We start from the raw sequence: 23,441 nt of genomic DNA on the forward strand, positions 1-23,441 counted from the left end.
TGAATGTTTTCATGTTTCACATTTTACTGAATAAAACTAAACCTGTAAGAATAAATGAGAAGTGAAGGAGTTTCTTTCATACTGAACATCTCCCTGCAGGACTCCTTTTTTTATTTGATAGTTGATAGCAGCAGATGCTGAGTGTTTCACAGTTTATTGGCTGATCTTAATGATGGGCATGACCCAACTGATTAATTTTTCACGCGGCGCATTTACTTCCCAGATAGCATACGGTCGTGGGCCACTTCAGGCAATGATGCAGCACTGCTGGCCTCCTTCTGGCCCGGACAAAATGGATGTGAGCCTGAAGTGGTCTACATGTAAAATAACAAATATTCCCCAAATATCCTAAAACAAATGTGGGCCTCCTTTGGCAAAGATGCGGTGCTCTCGGTGATGTGTAAACCGGATGTGACCCTAAAGTCGCCCATGTGATACATAGTGAATATGGCCCAAATATCACAAAACAAACGTGGGCCACCTTTGGCAACAGTCTGGCCCAGTCGATAATAGTTAATGTGGGTGTAAACCAAAAGTGGCCCGTTTATCTTAAACATATCTGGGACAGTTCTGGCAAAGATACGGCAAACTCAGAACTGGCTAATCTGGGTGTGATATGACATGATTTACTGTGGTTCTTAATTAATCATAAAACTTTAGAGGTGAAGCTCAGTGTAGGTGCATACACACCGATAATGTTTACAACTGGGAGGGTAAGATTCTCTGGAAATGCTCCCAGTAGATTATTTTTCTACAGCAAAGTGTGCCCTGGTCTCCTCCTCTTATAAACATGGACTTTACTGTTCTACGTTAGTCCTAACAGTCCAGCCACAGTCCCCACCTCTAGTCTAACAACTGGTTTCCACTGCCTTGTTTGGTGCAATTAGGGTTGAACCCCACATGTACCCAACTGAACTGATTAACTGATAGCACCTTGTTGGGGGCTGCAACAGCTTAAGGCAACTGTCTTTCCAGTGACACACAAATGCTTTATCCAGGTCCTGGAATAAGCAAACCATGTTGACTGTGGTGACTGTGAAAACAATGTTTCTAGGCCTGTTGCTGGCAAACAGGAGTGCATGCAGGATGTGGGCCAGTTCTTGTTTGTTTGGTTCGTTCTTGGTTGACCTGCGGTACTGCTACGACTTTCTTGTTGCCCAGATCTGGCAAACAGGAGTGGACCGCCCCAGTGCCATCATCCCATGCAGTATTTGGGCCAAATGAGGATCTGGAATGTGGGCCGGATCAGGGCCAGAATAAAAATGAACTGTGGTCCAGATTTGGGCCAGATCTGGTTTATTTGTTTAGTTTTTGGTTTACATGCGGCATTGCTATGGTTTGCTTGTGACCCGGATCTGACCGCCCAGGTGCCATCATTCCCTGCGGTAGGTGGGCCGGATATGGGCCACAGTAATTTTGCTATCTGGGTGGAAACTTTACAGCCGGTTCTATGTGTTATAGTGGACCGTCCTCCTGGTCTGTACTCTGAACTCTCAGAGTCAGTAATTAGTCAACGGCAGAATAAGCTGTTTGGCATCGGCAGAGAAAATTTGGCAGATTTTTCATGGGCGCAACCCACAAACTCAGCTCTGCTGCTCATCCCACAACTGCATGTTCCTTACAAATGTGGCTCCATTTAAATAATAAACAGGCTTTCCAACAGATTTATTGCCAAGAAGCATCGTTACAACAAAGAAATAATCTACCAAACACTAATTTCCTTACTTATTGTGCTAAGTTTCTCTCTCTCTCTATATATATATATATAGTATATATATAGTATATATATAGTATATACGCTCACTGTTTCCATTCATCATTATTCCTTGGTAGTTAAACAAATATCTTAATTTATAGCCAAGTCATTATTTTCATCTGTTCCTTTATATCAGAGATGGAGGTCACTATATTCATGACTTTCAGATATAAGAATGAATAATTTAATTATTTTTCCTCCTAAGTAATCAATTATTAAGCTCCTCTCTCCTCCTCTCCATCTGTATAGTCATATTTCTAATATTATTATTGTTGTTATTGTTATTATTGTTGTTATTCTGCTTCTCTGTGTCTCCTTCTTTCTCTCTCAACCCAACCGGTGGAGGCAGATGGCGCCACCTAGAGTCCGGTTCTGTTTGAGGTTTCTTCCTGTTAAAGGAGAGTTTTTCCTGCTGCTGATGGAGGAATGTTGGGTCTCTGTAGATTAAAGAGTTCAGTTTAGATGCTCTGTGTGGACAGAGACATGAGATAACTTCTGTTGGGATTTAGTGCTGTATAAATAAAACTGAATTGAACTAATTGAAGCTAAAACATTGTTATTTTAACATCTACTCCGCTGGGATATAGAGGTTTTCTGTGGGAGGCTGCTCTGGTCCGCCATCATGAAGGCCGTCCCAAAGCTCTTATTTCTGCTCTGAGCGTCTTTTACCGACAGACACGCCCCCTTATTGGATATCAGTTATTGATTGGACGCTGCAGCTGATCTGACTGATCTGATACATCACTGAGTGGAGACAGATTACAGGTTAAACTCAGGTGTATCAGTCCTAAATTTTATATTTTATTTGTTTTCTGATTCAACATCTAGTTCAAAATCTGTTAACTGTCAACAAAAGAATCATAAACAACTTTCTTCATTTATCAGAAAGATTTTTCTTTTCTGTTATTTCCTCATTAACTGTTATTATGGATCAAATTAAAGTCAGGGATTTATATTATATATACATTTATATTTTATATCATTTATCCTCATTTCCATTCAGTCACACGGCTGAGTGTCAAGTTTGATAAGAGTTACATCATTTCAACTTTTCCCTGAAACATTAATCCTAATAAATAATTTCCAGTGTTCATGGGTTAGGGTTAGTTGTGCCTCTGAGCAGGATACAGTAGAGAGTACAAATACTGCAGGACTCAGTATAAATACTGAATGCAGGTGTTTGTTAAACAGCTGCTGCAGTGATAACTGTGCACCTTTATTAGTGTCCCAGTGCACATGTGTGCCAACACAAAGTCCATCACAAGTCTCTACAGCGGTGATCAGCTACCATCATTAGAAACAGATGTGGCTTCACATGACGCTTCAGAGGAAAGGACGTCTCATTTCTCTGAACACATCTTTCCTCGCATAGTTTCCTCGCGCCTGTCCTGCATCCTCAGTGGAAGAGACTGAGATGCAAGTGAAGGAAACGTGGATGCAATAAAGATACTTAAAATGTTCCCACAGCCTCGTCGACCTGCTCAACATGGCGGCTACAACAGGTCACCTCGGAACAGGAAGCGGGTCTACACTTGCGCCTGCGCAGTCGCTCATCCCGGGTCCCTGTAAAGATGTCTGAGCAGGCGGGGAGGGAGCGGAGCGGAGGACCCGAAACAAACGGACAGAACCTGCGACTCTCCGCAAATAAACCAGTCAAGGTAAGGGCAGGCGGCCCCGCAGAGCCGCTCCGACGGCACCGACACACAGCGGAAGGTTTCGGCCTTCAGATGAAGCGGAGTACCGGCGCGCAGAGCGGCAGAGTTTGTAGCAAACAGCAGAAATAGTGCGCAGGACGCGCAGCGCTGTGGCAGGGGCGTGTCCGCCATCTTGTCTAAGAAGTGGCGCCTAAACAGCAGCTGTCGCTCCGTGCGGACACGGAGCGGGCCGCGCAAAATGGCCGTTATTGTCGGGCGCTGACGGCGGCCCGGGCCCGCGGCGGTATGTTTCAGGGACTTTAGCCGGGGTTGGCCCCGCGGTGGACCGGGACTCAGAGCCAGTGTTTCCGTGTCTGCCGGCCGGGCTCCGGAGGAACAGCCGCAGCCTTTTGTTGTCCCCCCCCCTCCGCTGCTTCCCCCTTCTCCTCCTCCTCCGTGTTTGTTTGGAAGGACAGCCAGGCGCATGCGTGTAACTATGGCGCTCGTTTCTGCGTATTAGAAGGAAAACAACCAGGATAGATTCAGTTTATTCACTCAGCGGTTTAATATCACATCAGAGACACGCAGACTCGGTTTATCTGGAGTTAATTGATCATTTTGATCGGATTTAACTCTGATATCGTTCCGTTAGTCGCCTCCTGCCGTCAGACCGTCCGTGACAATCAGTTCGGCCTGGAGGTGTTACACAGAAATCTGTCACCTGTCAGATTCTGTGGCCGTTTAGTGCTAAAGTAATTTATCCAACACACACCTGTTCACCTGTTCACCTGCATACATGGTCTCCACACTTTACTTCAGCACACGATCATCTTCATCACTGATTAAACAGGCAGTTTGCTTTATTAAATGCCAGAAAACAGTTGTTTTTTTTAACAAAACGTCTTCACGTTCAAACCCCCAAAATACTTTCACACGTATATTTGTTTATGTGTAGACACATATGCATGTGTGTGCATTTGTTTTTAACAGTTTTACTGGATTTAAATGTGTTTTTATTTGATTTTATGATCTTGTTTCATCTCTGTAATATTCTACATATTAGTTCTTGATCAACCTCAGCGCTGTTGTGTTGTCGCCTTGTGAAGCACTTTGTAACATTTGTTTTGAAAAGTGCTGTATAAGTTTATATAATATTATTATTATTATTGTCGTTGTTATTGAATATTCAGATAATAAAAACAAAACACTTTGGAGAAACTGTTCAGCTTTTTGCTTGAAAAATGAATCACTGACTAAATAGTAAATTGTCAACTGATTTCCTGTCAGTTAACGTATTGATTAATCCCGTTAGACGTTAGCTTCTCTTTTTATAACGAGATCATTTCTCATCATAGTACAAAACCAACATGTCAACAGACTTTTCTTATTATAGAAGCTGACGGCGTTAAAGAAGCATCCCAGTTAAAACATTATTCACAACAAATAACTTTCTAGACAAGTTTAGGTTTAAAAAGGTGAGACTGTGTAACGATCAGGACTCTCACATTAACACTGAGGCTACAACTATCAATGTTATTTAATCATTGATGAATCTGCTGATTAATAGTTCATCCAAACTGACGACTTCAAATGTTTTCTTTTGTCCGACTAACAGACCGAAGCTCCGTCAGTCTCATCATGTCAACTGTACGTTAGTTCTCCATCCGTTTATTCTTGCTTATTATTACAATATTTACTGTTTTTATGGAATTTTCCAGGCAGAAGCGTCCCAACATAAATAAAAACACTCAACATAACACACATAGTATTAAAGCACATACTGGAGCTCATTCACTAGATCTAACATACCTGCATGTTCGGGGCATGAATATAAAAAGTTCTCATGTTTACCTCAAATTAGCAGATTTTCCTCATTTCTCTAGTTTTAAAGGAAACTTTCACCCACCTGACAAACTAAGAGGCAGGTAAATATTACATTTATTTTACTATGATGGAACCAAATCTTCATCTGTAAATGTGAAGTAAGATAAAATCATCATCATCGTGTTTACAGGACCAAAGAACAGCAGGAACAGAAGCTGCTCAGTTCTGGTTTCTGCAGTTTGAGTGTCGTCAGTCGGCGGTTTAGAAACCAGAGATTTTCACTGTTAGATGTTCCAAACACTGAAGTTACAGCTTCTCCTCCTGTCCAGGTAGATCCATGTCATTCTGACGAGCAGCTGAGATGTCCAATGACAGCCAGGGATCGGTGAAGGGGGAGGCGGCCATGATGCTGTCTCCCTCTGCCCCCGCCTCCTCTCAGGGGCCTCCCCTTTCTCCGTCCGCCACCTCGAAACCACCTGAACTCCCAGGTACACCTGTCTGTCTCTCCCCTGTCTGTCTGAACTCCCAGGTACACCTGTCTGTCTCTCACCTGTCTGTCTGAACTCCCAGGTACACCTGTCTGTCTCTCACCTGTCTGTCTGAACTCCCAGGTACACCTGTCTGTCTCTCCTCTGTCTGTCTGAACTCCCTGGTACACCTGTCTGTCTCTCCCCTGTCTGTCTGAACTCCCAGGTACACCTGTCTGTCTCTCACCTGTCTGTCTGAACTCCCAGGTACACCTGTCTGTCTCTCCCCTGTCTGTCTGAACTCCCAGGTACACCTGTCTGTCTCTCACCTGTCTGTCTGAACTCCCTGGTACACCTGTCTGTCTCTCACCTGTCTGTCTGAACTCCCTGGTACACCTGTCTGTCTCTCACCTGTCTGTCTGAACTCCCTCTCTGACAGATGAACTGGTCCAGGCTGGTTGGTCGAAGTGCTGGTCTCGGCGGGAGAACCGGCCGTATTATTTCAACAGATTCACCAATCAGAGCCTGTGGGAGGTGCCAGTGCTCGGTCAGCATGACGTCATCGTGAGTCATTTTCCAGAAAACTGTTTTATGTTGTGTTCAGACCAAACGTGAAGCAAATTTTTTGTTTGGCGTGATTACATAGAAAGTCAGTATAAAGACACGAGCAGACGCAAATTCATGGCGGCTGATGGGGAAAACGCATCCAAGATGAAAATGTTTGAACTTGAGTGAAAACTTTGGGAGTATTGAAGCATTTATGATCATCGTAGAGATGATAGAGAGAGAGCAGAGAGTCTGGAGGGAAAACAACAGAAGGAACAGAGTCTCTGATGAGAACTGAAAACAGACACTGACACTGATTGGTGCGTCCGTTAGAAGCTTACAGCTAACGCTCAGTAATTTGTTAGCTATTACACACTATTACTGTCTCAGTTCAGTCTGATTAAAACAGTAAATATGTTGTTATTGTTAATTAACTGCAAAAAGTGTATATAAAATGTTTGTCTGTCTGCAGTCTGATCCTTTAGGTCTGAATGCGGCTCCAGCAGAGGGCGGAGACAGTAACCTTGGTAACGGTCAGAGAAAGAGGAGGAGCTCTGATGAGCAGGGGGCGGGGCCTAACAGCTTAAAACGCACCAAGGTAAAAACTACCCACCTGGTCATGTTATCAGTTTACTTAAGAAGTTAATGAGGAGAACCTGAACCATTAAACGAGGGACTGGTGTGCAGTGGATTGTGGGAAACTGAGTCCTCAACAGTATCAGAGAGTTCTGTCTTTTTGTTGTTCCAGGTGGAGCCAACCACACCCATCTCTCCCAGTACGCCTGGTGTCAAACCCTGGAGTGCTGCCCCAGATGAAAAACAGACGCCAGCAGCTACACCCACAACACCAAGCCCCGCCCCCGCCCCGTACAGACCAGCTGTGTGAGTACTGAGGCCCCGCCTTTTGCAGTTAGCATCTGTAGCATCTCAGTTGCTAGTTTTTCCATCTGGAGGTTTAAATGTACTGTGGTCTTATTGCTGTTGTCAGTATCTACTGGGACCTGGACGTTCAGACCAACGCTGTGATCAGAGAGCACCCCCCCGCCAACCACCTGCCCCCCCACCCAGAGATCGAGCTGCAGAGAGCTCAGCTCGTCACCAAGCTGAGGCAACACTACCACGAACTGTGCCACCAGAGAGAAGGTACCATCATACCTGACACGCCTGACCCAAACCTGACCCACGCCTGACCCAAACCCGACCCACGCCTGACCCAAACCTGACCCAAACCTGACCCAAACCCGACCCGCGCCTGACCCATGCCTGACCCATGCCTGACCCAAACCCGACCCACGCCTGACCCAAACCTGACCCAAACCTGGCCCACACCTTATCCAAACCCGACCCAAACCCGACCCAAACCCGACCCACGCCTGACCCAAACCTGACCCAAACCCGACCCAAACCCGACCCACGCCCGACCCAAACCTGACCCACGCCTTACCCAAACCTGACCCAAACCCGACCCACGTCTGACCCAAACCCGACGAACGCCTGACTCAAACCCGACCCACGCCTTACCCAAACCTGACCCAAACCCAACCCAAACCCGACCAACGCCTGACTCAAACCTGACCCACGCCTTACCCAAACCTGACCCAAACCCGACCCACGCCCGACCCAAACCCGACCCAAACCCGACCCACGCCCCACCCAAACCCGACCAACGCCCGACTCAAACCCGACCAACGCCTGACTCAAACCTGACCCACGCCTTACCCAAACCTGACCCAAACCCGACCCACGCCCGACCCAAACCCGACCCACGCCCCACCCAAACCCGACCCAAACCCAACCCAAACCCGACCAACGCCTGACTCAAACCTGACCCACGCCTTACCCAAACCTGACCCAAACCTGACCCAAACCCGACCCAAACCCGACCCACGCCTGACCCAAACCTGACCCAAACCCTACCCAAACCCGACCCACGCCCGACCCAAACCTGACCCACGCCTTACCCAAACCTGACCCAAACCCGACCCACGTCTGACCCAAACCCGACGAACGCCTGACTCAAACCCGACCCACGCCTTACCCAAACCTGACCCAAACCCAACCCAAACCCGACCAACGCCTGACTCAAACCTGACCCACGCCTTACCCAAACCTGACCCAAACCCAACCCAAACCCGACCAACGCCTGACTCAAACCTGACCCACGCCTTACCCAAACCTGACCCAAACCCGACCCACGCCCGACCCAAACCCGACCCACGCCCCACCCAAACCCGACCAACGCCCGACTCAAACCCGACCAACGCCTGACTCAAACCTGACCCACGCCTTACCCAAACCTGACCCAAACCCGACCCACGCCCGACCCAAACCCGACCCACGCCCGACCCAAACCCGACCCACGCCCCACCCAAACCCGACCCAAACCTGACCCAAACCCGACCAACGCCTGACTCAAACCTGACTCAAACCTGACCCACGCCCGACCCACGCCCGACCCACGCCCGACCCACGCCCGACCCACGCCCGACCCACGCCCGACCCAAACCCGACCCAAACCCGACGAACGCCCGACCCACGCCCGACCCAAACCTGACCCAAACCTGACCCACGCCTGACTCAAACCCGACCCACGCCTGACCCACGCCTGACTCAAACCCGACCCACGCCTGACCCAAACCTGACACATACCTGACACATACTGAGCATGTTCATTGAGCCACTCAACACGGAGGCTGGCCCTTGCGCCAGGCGAGTAGTTGTCATTGGACTGAATAGGCACCATCTTTGAGTCCTATCCAGTTCCTATAATGCATCCACGGTCTCGGACCTGTTGGTCTGAACTGGGACTAGTTGGTCACCAGGATAATTGAACTCTAAGGTTATGTAACAGTCTGAAAGTCTGTATATGGTGTGAATGAGGTGGACACCTGTCTGTCTGTGGCTCAGGTATCGACCCGCCTCGGGAGTCGTTTAATCGTTGGCTACTGGAGAGGAAAGTGATCGACAAAGGTCACGACCCCCTGCTGCCGAGCGACTGTGACCCTGTCATCTCCCCGTCCATGTTCAGAGAGGTCATGAACGACATTCCCATCAGGTACTTGTCTGTCTGTCTGACTGGACAATATGCATAAAGTATTTAGATTATCTATGACTTATGTATTGATTATATGTTGATATCTGTGTGTGTCTCAGGTTGTCTCGTATTAAGTATAAAGAGGAGGCCCGGAAGCTGCTGTTTAAATATGCTGAAGCTGCCAAGAAGATGATTGACTCCAGGTAGGTCACAACAGACGGAGGGGGGTGGGGGGGTGATGCACAGGAGGGCTCTAACCTCTGACCTCTGACCTGTGCAGGAATGCAAGTCCAGAGAGCAGAAAGGTGGTGAAGTGGAACGCTGAGGACACGATGAACTGGCTGCGCCGAGATCACTCTGCCAGCAAGGAGGACTACATGGTAACCTGTGACCTCTGACCTTCTGTACATGCTTATTGAGATGTTTAGTCTCAGGCTGTTTAACAAACACACACACTTCCTCCAGGAGTGAATGTTTCATTTTGCAGCGGCTTTTCTCAAACATTTCAATACAGTTTGTGATGTTTTATGTCTTTTTATCTCTTTTTGTGGTAAAATTGCAGGAATTGGCAAAAATTGCAATCAGAGTAAAATAATGTGATTTATTTAAACTGCTGCCAGTGAAGAGTCGTACGTAACGACTTCCTGCAGATCACAGAAACAACACAGCTGAACATGAGAACCATGAGGACTCAACGTTCTATAAAACAGAAAATACTGTTCTTGAGTTCCATTTATAACCTTTATTAAATAAACTTTCAGCTCAACATCAGCAGCAAATAAAATCATCAATAATGTTATTAAAATAAATCTAGTTGGATGTTTGAGGCAGATTATGTCTCCTGACTCACTGAATCAAACCTCATTTGGGAACATTTGGGAACATTTGGGAACATTTGGGAACAGTTTTGCTCGTCTATGGCATCGTGTTTGTTGGCAGGTGAGATTTGTCGTCACACCAAACGCCACGATTGGTCCAAACCACAAACAGCTGCTGGTTCAGATGTTTATGTGGAAAAGTTGCTGTAATTTAGCAAAACTGTAGCTCTCATAAATATTGTGGGGATTTCTTTAATTTGCATTAATTATTATTATTATTATTGCAAAAACACGTTTTCCTGGAGGAAGTGATAATGTTTAAGCACAAGGTGGCTCATACGTGATGAACCAGAACACCTGAGGTCAAAGGTCATTAGATCTTCAGCTGTATGTCTTGGACAATCAGGTGGAAGGAGGAACCAGCTGATCACCTGGTGGAGGAGGAGCACCTGGGAACATCTGGCTGAGGCCTGTGTCCTCGAGGCCTTCAGACACCTGTAGACACAGCGCTGACGTCCTCCTCAGACCGTCTGTTTAACACCAGTACTGTTTAAACGTTCCTGATACCTGATGTAGGATAACTGTGTGTGTAGGACCGGCTGGAGCACCTGCGGCAGCAGTGTGGTCCTCATGTCACCGCCGTCGCCAAAGACTCTGTGGAGGGAATCTGCTCCAAGATCTACCAGCTGTCTGCAGACTACAGCCGCCGCCTGAGACAGACGCACCTGAGTCTACTGCAGGACCCGCCCACAGGTACACACACATACACACACACACACACCTGAGCAGGACCCGCCCACAGGTACACACACATACACACACACACACACACACACACACACACACACACACCTGAGCAGAACCTGCCCACAGGTACACACACATACACACACACACACCTGAGCAGGACCCGCCCACAGGTACACACACACACACACACACACACACACACACACCTGAGCAGGACCCGCCCACAGGTACACACACATACACACACACACACCTGAGCAGGACCCGCCCACAAGTACACACACATACACACACACACACACACACACACACACACACACACCTGAGCAGGACCCGCCCACAGGTACACACGCACACACACACACACACCTGAGCAGGACCCGCCCACAGGTACACACACACACACACACACACACACACACACACACACACACACCTGAGCAGAACCTGCCCACAGGTACACACACACACACACACGCACGCACACACACACACACACACCTGAGCAGAACCTGCCCACAGGTACACACGCACACACACACACACACACACACACACACCTGAGCAGGACCCGCCCACAGGTACACACACACACACACACACACACACACACACACACCTGAGCAGAACCTGCCCACAGGTACACACACACACATACACACACACACACACACACACCTGAGCAGAACCTGCCCACAGGTACACACACACACACACACACACACACACACACACACACACCTGAGCAGAACCTGCCCACAGGTACACACACACATACACACACACACACACACACACCTGAGCAGAACCTGCCCACAGGTACACACACACACACACACGCACGCACACACACACACACACACCTGAGCAGAACCTGCCCACAGGTACACACACACACACACACACACACACACACACCTGAGCAGGACCCGCCCACAGGTACACACACACACACACCTGAGCAGAACCCGCCCACAGGTACACACACACACACACACACACACACACACACCTGAGCAGAACCTGCCCACAGGTACACACACACACACACACACACACCTGAGCAGGACCCGCCCACAGGTACACACACACATACACACACACACACACACACCTGAGCAGAACCTGCCCACAGGTACACACACACACACGCACGCACACACACACACACACACCTGAGCAGAACCTGCCCACAGGTACACACACACACACACACACACACGCACACACACACACACACACCTGAGCAGAACCTGCCCACAGGTACACACACACACACACACACACACACACACACACCTGAGCAGAACCCGCCCACAGGTACACACACACACACACACACACACACACACACCTGAGCAGAACCTGCCCACAGGTACACACACACACACACACACACACACACACACACCTGAGCAGAACCCGCCCACAGGTACACACACACACACACACACACACACACACACCTGAGCAGAACCTGCCCACAGGTACACACACACACACACACACACACCTGAGCAGGACCCGCCCACAGGTACACACACATACACACACACACACCTGAGCAGAACCTGCCCACAGGTACACACACACACACACACACACACACCTGAGCAGGACCCGCCCACAGGTACACACACATACACACACACACACACACACACCCCTGATCCTGTTTGCTGTGTGTCTCCGTGTGTCCAGAGGCGTGTGCGTCCCCGCAGCAGTCCCGGTTGGTCTACTGTTATCCGGTGCGTCTGGCGCTCCCGTCGCCACCGCTGCCTCGGGTGGAGCTGCACTTTGAGAACGACATGGCGTGTCTGCGCTTCAGAGGAGAGATGGTCAAAGTCAACAGAGGTCACTTCAGCAAACTGGTCAGTACTGATGATGTCACAGCTCTTGGAGCATGCTCAGTACGGGTCTCTGAGAAGACCTCATATTAATACTAAACATCCTGCATCTAACCTGGTGTGAAGTCCTTTAAAGGGGAGGTGTTATGCTTTTCCTTATTGTCAGACATGTATATAACGTCACAGTGTCGGATGTTCATGTTTAAAGTGTCCAACGTGTTAAATAACGAGGTAAACGTTTGTAGCATTAATCCCTGTGAGCAGGAAGCAGCAGCTCTGCTCTGAACGCTACGTTTCCAACGGTTTCATCTGCTGTTAGCCGAGCTGACGTCAGTTCATGACGGATGTCTTTATACGGACATCTGCTCCGCTCCGGGAGTAGTTACGCCGAGCCACAGCGCCGTCACACAGCAGCAGAGTAAAATAAGTAGTTTACCTGTTGGAGGTGTGCTGGTCGTCTGCAGCTCTTCATCAAACATCATCATCATCACTGTGGCTGTTTGTGCTTGTACTCTTCCTCCCTGTGTTATTTATCACTGATCCGCTCAACAAACAGCTCCACATTTTGTTGTTTCAACCGGTTTTTAGCTCCGCTAACGAAGCTCCGCTAACGAAGCTCCGCTACGTCAGTGAGGAACACGTTTTTACTTCCTGTAAATTATTCACAATAAAAGTCTCCCTTTAGTTAGTCATTGAAAAGCTTTTAATTTGAAGCAGTAAAGCAGGAAATGTTTGGTTTGCATCACGCTAAAGTTACACAACTCTGATACGTAAAGCTGACCAATCAGGACAGAGTGGGCTCATCGGGAGGCGGGGCTTAGAGAGACAGGAGCTAAAATGGAGCGTAAGAGAAACTGTGTGTATGAAGTTGCTGCATAAAGGAGCAGTATGAGATCAATAATGAGTTCTTTGAACTGAAATGAGCAGAATAGTTCCTCTGATCACAGAGCAACCAGCAGAGTGTGTTTATGGACTCAAACTCTCACTGATACCTGGAACATAAACTAAATGATGCTAATTAATCAGTAAACCTGCAGCAGATATGATCATGTGAGCAGCTGTTTACGTATGTTGATGTTAGTCTGTGACATCATCACTGAGTAATCAGCTGGCACACCTGCTCCATATCAGCTGTTAGTGTTTCTGCACACCTTTGACACCTGTCTGTCTCTCTGCCTGTCTGTGTGTCCAGGAGTTGTTGTACAGGTACAGCTGTATAGACGACCCTCGCTTCGAGAAGTTCCTGTCCAGAGTCTGGTGCCTCTTGAAGAGATACCAGGTCAGCTGACTCTCTGTCAACCACTCAGCTTTCACTGCTCTCACCTGTCAGTCTGTACCTGGTTAATAAAGCATCTGTGTGTCCAGGTGATGTTTGGCAGCGGAGCTAACGAGGGCTCGGGCCTGCAGGGGGCGCTACCGATGTCTGTGTTCGAGGCGTTGAACCGGCAGTTTGGAGTTTCCTTCGAGTGTTTCGCCTCGCCGCTCAACTGCTACTTCAAACAGTTCTGCTCAGCTTTCCCCGACACCGACGGCTTCTTTGGATCCAGAGGGTGAGACAGGTGTTTCTGTGAGACAGCAGACCTGTTAGACCAGTCTGTCAGATATTCATTGTTCACTGTGCCACACTGCAGCAGGATGATCTGACACATGCTGTGGTTATACAGTGCAGTCATGTGATTACAGCGATATAAATAACCTGTATGTGCTTTTAGGCCATTCCTGTCTTTCTGTCCAGCCAGTGGCTCGTTTGAAGCAAATCCTCCGTTCTGTGAAGAGCTAATGGACGCCATGGTGACGCACTTCGAGGTGAGTCTCATATAAACCTGCGTCTACCTGTGTCTACCTGTCTACCTGTGTGTATCTGTCTCTACCTGTGTCTACCTGTGTCTACCTGTCTCTACCTGTCTACCTGTGTGTATCTGCGTCTACCTGTCTACCTGTGTGTATCTGCGTCTACCTGTCTACCTGTGTGTATCTGTGTCTACCTGTCTACCTGTGTGTATCTGCGTCTACCTGTCTACCTGTCTACCTGTGTCTACCTGTGTCTACCTGTGTCTACCTGTCTACCTGTGTGTATCTGCGTCTACCTGTCTACCTGTGTGTATCTGCGTCTACCTGTCTACCTGTGTGTATCTGTGTCTACCTGTCTACCTGTGTGTATCTGTGTCTACCTGTCTACCTGTGTGTATCTGTGTCTACCTGTCTACCTGTGTCTACCTGTGTGTACCTGTGTGTACCTATGTCTACCTGTCTACCTGTGTCTACCTGTCTACCTGTGTCTACCTGTGTGTACCTCTGTCTACCTGTCTACCTGTGTCTACCTGTCTACCTGTGTCTACCTGTCTACCTGTCTACCTGTGTCTACCTGTGTCTACCTGTCTACCTGTGTCTACCTGTGTGTACCTGTGTCTACCTGTGTGTACCTGTGTCTACCTGTGTGTACCTGTGTCTACCTGTCTACCTGTGTGTATCTGTGTCTACCTGTCTACCTGTGTGTATCTGTGTCTACCTGTCTACCTGTGTGTATCTGTGTCTACCTGTCTACCTGTGTCTACCTGTGTGTACCTGTGTGTACCTATGTCTACCTGTCTACCTGTGTCTACCTGTCTACCTGTGTCTACCTGTGTGTACCTCTGTCTACCTGTCTACCTGTGTCTACCTGTCTACCTGTGTCTACCTGTCTACCTGTCTACCTGTGTCTACCTGTGTCTACCTGTCTACCTGTGTCTACCTGTGTGTACCTGTGTCTACCTGTGTGTACCTGTGTCTACCTGTGTGTACCTGTGTCTACCTGTCTACCTGTCTCTACCTGTCTGTCAGACCTGCCAGCAGAAGGTCTGTTGTTTCTTCTGGTGAACTTCCAGGATGCTGTGAGGAGTTGAGATGCTAACAGTGGTGGATCAGATGGCAGCAGGTGTTTCAGTATATACAGGTGTACATATTGACATATCTGTGTCTCAGGACCTGTTGGACCGCTCCTCTGAGCCGCTGTCCTTCATCGTCTTCGTCCCGGAGTGGCGTGACCCGGTGACCCCGGCTCTGACCCGCATGGAGAGCAGCCGTTTCCTCCGTCACCAGCTGAGCGTCCCGGCCTATGAACACGAGTATCGCTCTGGCAGCCAGCACATCTGCAAGAGGTACTGGTACTGCAGTACTGCATCGATACTACACTGTATTACACTACAGTACTATAATACTTCTGTGTATTTCAGGGAGGAGATGTACTACCGGGCGGTGCACGGTACTGCGGTACTCTTCCTTCAGAACGACGCTGGTTTTGCGAAGTGGGCTCCGACTCCGGAGCGTCTGGCTGAGCTGATGGCGGCATACCGCCCCTCCTCCTCACGCCCCGCCTCCCTGTCCTCTCCTGGCCCCGCCCACAGCACACCTGGAGACAGAGACTCCGCCCCCAAGGCCGCTGACAGGACACAGAGCGGCATGATGTCGCCAGGCAGCCATGACAACAACAACAACAACAACAGCAGCAGCAGCAGCAGCAGTAGCAGCAGTCCACAAGACAAGATGGCCGCTGTGTAGAGGGAGGGGCTTAGCGTGTGGCCACGCCCCTTCACCGTGTTTAAATTTAGTTTTTTTCAGCGTTTGTTTGTTCTGTTTGTTGTCTCATCTGTTCAGATTGTCCCTCACCAGCACCTGTAGCACCCTCAGCATCTGTCAACATACCGTCGCCAACAGGGGGCGGGGCCAACTTTCTGCTTCCCTTCTGTTGGCTTCTTCTGCGTCCCCTTGACACAGGACACTCCGCTCAGACCGGCTGTTGTGATTGGTTGAAGCTCTGACATCACGGCGCCTGGAGCGTTTGTTCAAGCTGCCGCTGAGTCACGTTGTTGCTTAGCAACAGGCAGCAAAGCCAATAAGGAGACGGCTCCAGCAATAATAAAAACCTTTCCTTCACCTGTGATGTCATCTGTGATGTCACTGGACTTCTGACTGGTCCCCACACCGACAGGGCTGATTGGTGATTGGTTGACAAAGGCAGCTATCGTTTCTATTGGACTCTTCTTTTTTGAGTCGGACAGAATCCAGCGGCTTCAGGCCCCGCCTCCTCAGGAGAGCCCGACCAATCAGTGCGCGTCCTGTAAAGGAGGCTCCGCCACCAAACTCAGACCAGGAACCCGCCTGCAGGGGATTGTGGGAAATGGAGTATTCAGCAGGCAGGAGGAGGCGGAGTCAGACACGGGACAGACGGCTGACGCTGGCCGCCTCACACTTCCTGTGGTTGTCACATGATCAGATGTGACATCATCAGTGAGACGGGTGTTTGAGCAGGTTAATAGAGTTACATAGTGTGAAGTCATCTGGTTCAAATAAATAATAAACAATGTTCAGCCCAGAAAACAAACAAACAAAAGATGAACGACTGGTTCTTTAGTAAAACATAAACACTAAAGGAGAGAAGCCAACTACGACTCCCAAAATGCATTTCAGCAAAAACATCCAATCACAGTTTGCCGTAAGACTCCAGTTTACATTCAGTCTTCTGTAACTGGCCTGATGTCTCACATCACATCACTCTGACATGTTTCTCTCTTTATATTGTTTTTATTCATCACTCTGTTTTCTCAAACACTGACTTTTTTCAAAGCGTTACAACTTTTCTTTGAAAATCCGACTTTTGTTCCCCCAGAATACGACGATGTTTTCTGGAAACATTTGGACTTAATGTCAACGTGTTTCCTTCGGGACAGAACATAAAGCTGTAGTTGTTGCAGTGTTAAAGAACATTTTAACATTCAAACTGAGGTCAAATGATTCAGGAACCAGTGGCTCCTCCCACTCAGTAACTCTATTGGTTGGTCCTCTCTGTCTGCTCTCTGATTGGCCGATGAGCGGTCCTATCAGGCGTCTGTTGCCGTGCGGCAGCAGCTGTGTAGATATTTGTACAGTTAAACTGATCTGAAGTCTGTTGATGTTATTTTCCTCATCTGCTGTTAAACTGATTGAAAAAACAAATTGAATTGTACGTTTAACTGTTCCGATGCTTTTTTATTTGATTTAATTTAACAATTTTTTAAAGAGATGGAGATGTGTTTCCTGTATTATACAGCTTATGATAGTTTGTTTTAAACTAAACCAAAGTGTTAAGAAAATCTATATCTTGTATGTAAAAGTAGAAGTGTGTATGCATCAGTAATGCTGAAGTCTAACCAGCAGAATACGCCTCCACCTTATTTTTATAATTCTCCGCTGTTCTTTCCTGTTCCAGTGATCCGTTGGTTTGTTTTTTATGGTTTGGGTTATTTTGGGTTTTGTTGTGCATGAAACTTTTGGACTCTAAACAATGTTCGTATTCCTGAATGTGATTTTCAGGCCGAGTCTTCGTGCCAAGCGGCGTCGCTGCACAGCGTCACACTTTAAAGGAACAGTCCAACACTTTAGTTTATTGTAAATGTAAATGACTTTTGCAGATGTTGGAAGGTGAATTTTGTTTCTCTTTTGATGGAGCTAGGCTAGCAGTTTCCCCCTGATGCCAGTCGTTGTGCTAAGCTAGGCTAATGTTGGACTGTTCCTTTAATATTTCTGTAAAGTCAGTGACACATTTATATTCTTATAAAACAACATTATACTGAACAGAGAAGGTGTTCTTGTAAATAAGTAGAGTTCTCATAATCTTCTAACTACAAGATCATCGTTTAAAGAAAAGATGACATGAGAAAATGCTTTTAATTGAAAAATCTTTTTCATAATTTCAGCAAATTATCTTTGAATTAAGATCCATATCTCATCATTGCCACATGAAGATCTTGTAATTATGAGGTTTAAAGTTTTATTTCAATTACGAGAAAACAAACTGACAAACGAGAACGTTTTCTGTAATGTTGAGAACAGATTTACTGACAGTTTTCTGAAGATGCAGAACTTTTAAAGATAATTACAAGATATTTACCTCATGATTGTTAGAACCCAACTTCATAATAACAAGAATAATTTCAATTATCAGACCTTAAAAACTACACAATCTTTCTTATGATAAAAATGTCTGAATTTTATCTCAGTTACGAGGAAACGTGTCCAGTTTTGAGTCTTTGTTGAAAACGTAAATGTTTCTTTACTTTTCTGATTCAAACCAGCAGGAACTTTTTAAACTGTGACTCTTTTCACCACATCACTAAAAACTCTGATTGTAAATATGAAGTGAAGTTCAGTCTGACGCTGCGTGGCGACGCCGCCGAGCGACGAGCAGCCGACTGTTTGTGGGTCCTCGCAGCCGGAGAATGTAAATACAGTCTGTCCTTCGTCCTGCCTGCAGAATAACTGCAGCGTCACTCTCCCAGTAAAGATATATCCAACCCTCAGCCTGCCTGTCTGTCATGTTCTACTGAGAACGCTGAGAACACAGAACGTTTACTGACAAACACGTTCTAATGAGAACACAGAACGTTTACTGACAAACACGTTCTACTGAGAACACAGAACGTTTACTGACAAACACGTTCCAATGAGAACACAGAACGTTTACTGACAAACACGTTCCAATGAGAACACAGAACGTTTACTGACTAATACGTTCTAATGAGAACACAGAACGTTTACTGACTAATACGTTCTACTGAGAACACAGAACGTTTACTGACAAACACGTTCTACCGAGAACACAGAACGTTTACTGACAAACACGTTCCAATGAGAACACAGAACGTTTACTGACTAATACGTTCTAATGAGAACACAGAACGTTTACTGACTAATACGTTCCAATGAGAACACAGAATGTTTACTGACAAACACGTTCTACTGAGAACACAGAACGTTTACTGACAAACACGTTCTAATGAGAACACAGAACGTTTACTGACTAATACGTTCTAATGAGAACACAGAACATTTACTGACAAACACGTTCCAATGAGAACACAGAACGTTTACTGACAAACACGTTCCAATGAGAACACAGAACGTTTACTGACTAATACGTTCTAATGAGAACACAGAACATTTACTGACAAACACGTTCCAATGAGAACACAGAACGTTTACTGACAAACACGTTCCAATGAGAACACAGAACGTTTACTGACTAATACGTTCCAATGAGAACACAGAACATTTACTGACAAACACGTTCTAATGAGAACACAGAACGTTTACTGACAAACACGTTCCAATGAGAACACAGAACATTTACTGACAAACACGTTCTAATGAGAACACAGAACATTTACTGACAAACACGTTCTAATGAGAACACAGAACATTTACTGACAAACACGTTCCAATGAGAACACAGAACATTTACTGACAAACACGTTCTAATGAGAACACAGAACATTTACTGACAAACACGTTCCAATGAGAACACAGAACATTTACTGACAAACACGTTCCAATGAGAACACAGAACATTTACTGACAAACACGTTCTAATGAGAACACAGAACATTTACTGACAAACACGTTCCAATGAGAACACAGAACGTTTACTGACTAATACGTTCTAATGAGAACACAGAACGTTTACTGACAAACACGTTCTACTGAGAACACAGAACGTTTACTGACAAACACGTTCTACTGAGAACACAGAACGTTTACTGACAAACACGTTCTACTGAGAACACAGAACGTTTACTGACTAATACGTTCTACTGAGAACACAGAACGTTTACTGACTAATATGTTCTAATGAGAACACAGAACGTTTACTGACAAACACGTTCTACTGAGAACACAGAACGTTTACTGACAAACACGTTCTACTGAGAACACAGAACGTTTACTGACAAACACGTTCCAATGAGAAGACAGAACGTTTACTGACAAACACGTTCCAATGAGAACACAGAACGTTTACTGACTAATACGTTCTACTGAGAACACAGAACGTTTACTGACTAATACGTTCTACTGAGAACACAGAACGTTTACTGACTAATATGTTCTAATGAGAACACAGAACGTTTACTGACAAACACGTTCTACTGACAACACAGAACGTTTACTGACAAACACGTTCTAATGACAACACAGAACGTTTACTGACAAACACGTTCTACTGAGAACACAGAACGTTTACTGACAAACACGTTCTACTGAGAACACAGAACGTTTACTGACTAATACGTTCTACTGAGAACACAGAACGTTTACTGACAAACACGTTCTACTGACAACACAGAACGTTTACTGACTAATACGTTCTACTGAGAACACAGAACGTTTACTGACAAACACGTTCTACTGACAACACAGAACGTTTACTGACAAACACGTTCTAATGAGAACACAGAACGTTTACTAATACGTTCCATTGACAACAGAACGTTTACTGACAAACACGTTCTACTGAGAACACAGAACATTTATTGACAAACACGTTCTACTGAGAACACAGAACATTTATTGACAAACACGTTCTACTGAGAACACAGAACGTTTACTGACAAACACGTTCTACTGACAACACAGAACGTTTACTGACAAACACGTTCTAATGACAACACAGAACGTTTACTAATACGTTCCATTGACAACAGAACGTTTACTGACAAACACGTTCTAATGAGAACACAGAACATTTATTGACAAACACGTTCTACTGAGAACACAGAACGTTTCCTGACTAATACGTTCTACTGAGATCACGTTCTACTGAGTTCCCTCCCTGCGTAATAAAAGTTCTAAGTGGTGGAGGAACCTTGCTGTGAAGGGTCTTAAACATCAGGGAGGCGTCAGTGTATTTCATGACAGTTTTGCAGCTCAGGGATTATATTTGCCAGAACTATACAGTAGTAATTATAAACATTATTAATGATCATACAGTAGTAATTATAAACATTATTAATGATTATACAGTAGTAATTATAAACATTATTAATGATCATACAGTAGTAATTATAAACATTATTAATGATTATACAGTAGTAATTATAAACATTATTAATGATCATACAGTAGTAATTATAAACATTGTTAATGATCATACAGTAGTAATTATAAACATTATTAATGATCATACAGTAGTAATTATAAACATTATTAATGATCATACAGTAGTAATTATAAACATTATTAATGATTATACAGTAGTAATTATAAACATTATTAATGATCATACAGTAGTAATTATAAACATTAATGATCATACAGTAGTAATTATAAACATTATTAGTGATTATACAGTAGTAATTATAAACATTATTAATGATCATACAGTAGTAATTATAAACATTATTAATGATCATACAGTAGTAATTATAAACATTATTAATGATTATACAGTAGTAATTATAAACATTATTAATGATTATACAGTAGTAATTATAAACATTATTAATGATCATACAGTAGTAATTATAAACATTATTAATGATTATACAGTAGTAATTATGAACATTGTTAATGATCATACAGTAGTAATTATAAACATTGTTAATGATTATACAGTAGTAATTATAAACATTATTAATGATCATACAGTAGTAATTATGAACATTGTTAATGATCATACAGTAGTAATTATAAACATTGTTAATGATTATACAGTAGTAATTATAAACATTATTAATGATCATACAGTAGTAATTATAAACAGTATTAGTGATTATACAGTAGTAATTATAAACATTATTAATGATCATACAGTAGTAATTATAAACATTATTAATGATCATACAGTAGTAATTATAAACAGTATTAGTGATTATACAGTAGTAATTATAAACATTATTAATGATCATACAGTAGTAATTATAAACATTAATGATCATACAGTAGTAATTATAAACATTATTAATGATTATACAGTAGTAATTATAAACATTATTAATGATCATACAGTGGTAATTATAAACATTATTAATGATTATACAGTAGTAATTATAAACATTATTAATGATTATACAGTAGTAATTATGAACATTGTTAATGATCATACAGTAGTAATTATAAACATTATTAGTGATCATACAGTAGTAATTATAAACATTATTAATGATCATACAGTAGTAATTATAAACATTATTAGTGATCATACAGTAGTAATTATAAACATTATTAATGATCATACAGTAGTAATTATAAACATTATTAGTGATCATACAGTAGTAATTATAAACATTATTAGTGATCATACAGTAGTAATTATAAACATTATTATGATCATACAGTAGTAATTATAAACATTATTAATGATCATACAGTAGTAATTATAAACATTATTAGTGATCATACAGTAGTAATTATAAACATTATTAGTGATCATACAGTAGTAATTATAAACATTAATAGTGATCATACAGTAGTAATTATGAACATTATTAGTGATCATACAGTAGTAATTATAAACATTATTAGTGATCATACAGTAGTAATTATAAACATTATTAATGATCATACATTAGTAATTATAAACATTACTAGTGATCATACAGTAGTAATTATGAACATTATTAGTGATCATACAGTAGTAATTATGAACATTGTTAATGATCATACAGTAGTAATTATAAACATTATTAATGATCATACAGTAGTAATTATGAACATTATTAATGATCATACAGTAGTAATTATAAACATTATTAATGATCATACAGTAGTAATTATAAACATTTTTAATGATTATACAGTAGTAATTATAAACATTATTAGTGATTATACAGTAATACTGCAGCGGTGTCAGTCTAACACTGTGAAAGCCTGCTGAGCCTGTTGATGGTTTCCAGCTCGTCATACAGGACGTTAAGTGAGGATGATGGTTTCATTCATATCTAGTTTTTTCTGCTGAAGTTGTTTGTTTGTTTCTTAC

At 44.4% G+C, this 23,441-nt stretch overlaps 1 protein-coding gene across 3 annotated transcripts; it reads left to right on the plus strand.

The window, feature by feature from the left end:
* Positions 1 to 2,748: 2,748 nt before the first annotated feature.
* On the plus strand, positions 2,749 to 18,990 carry pcif1 (phosphorylated CTD interacting factor 1). Of its 3 annotated transcripts, none has more exons than XM_042406608.1 (16): positions 2,749 to 3,414; positions 5,548 to 5,702; positions 6,121 to 6,245; positions 6,700 to 6,825; positions 6,976 to 7,109; positions 7,216 to 7,370; positions 9,135 to 9,282; positions 9,381 to 9,464; positions 9,542 to 9,641; positions 10,673 to 10,832; positions 12,531 to 12,700; positions 13,869 to 13,955; positions 14,042 to 14,226; positions 14,389 to 14,482; positions 15,638 to 15,813; positions 15,889 to 18,990. In XM_042406608.1, exons 2-16 carry the CDS (start codon positions 5,576 to 5,578, stop codon positions 16,211 to 16,213), a joined length of 2,196 nt encoding a protein of 731 aa, XP_042262542.1. In that variant the 5' UTR covers positions 2,749 to 3,414; positions 5,548 to 5,575; the 3' UTR covers positions 16,214 to 18,990. The 3 variants fall into 3 exon arrangements, with proteins under 3 accessions (XP_042262542.1, XP_042262541.1, XP_042262543.1); XM_042406607.1 differs by having other exon boundaries at positions 2,750 to 3,414; positions 5,544 to 5,702; XM_042406609.1 differs by lacking the exon at positions 2,749 to 3,414 and adding an exon at positions 4,058 to 4,142 and having other exon boundaries at positions 5,544 to 5,702.
* Positions 18,991 to 23,441: the final 4,451 nt, after the last annotated feature.

This window comes from Thunnus maccoyii, chromosome 3 (assembly GCF_910596095.1).
Source record: "Thunnus maccoyii chromosome 3, fThuMac1.1, whole genome shotgun sequence".
Classification (NCBI taxonomy): Eukaryota; Metazoa; Chordata; class Actinopteri; order Scombriformes; family Scombridae; genus Thunnus; species Thunnus maccoyii.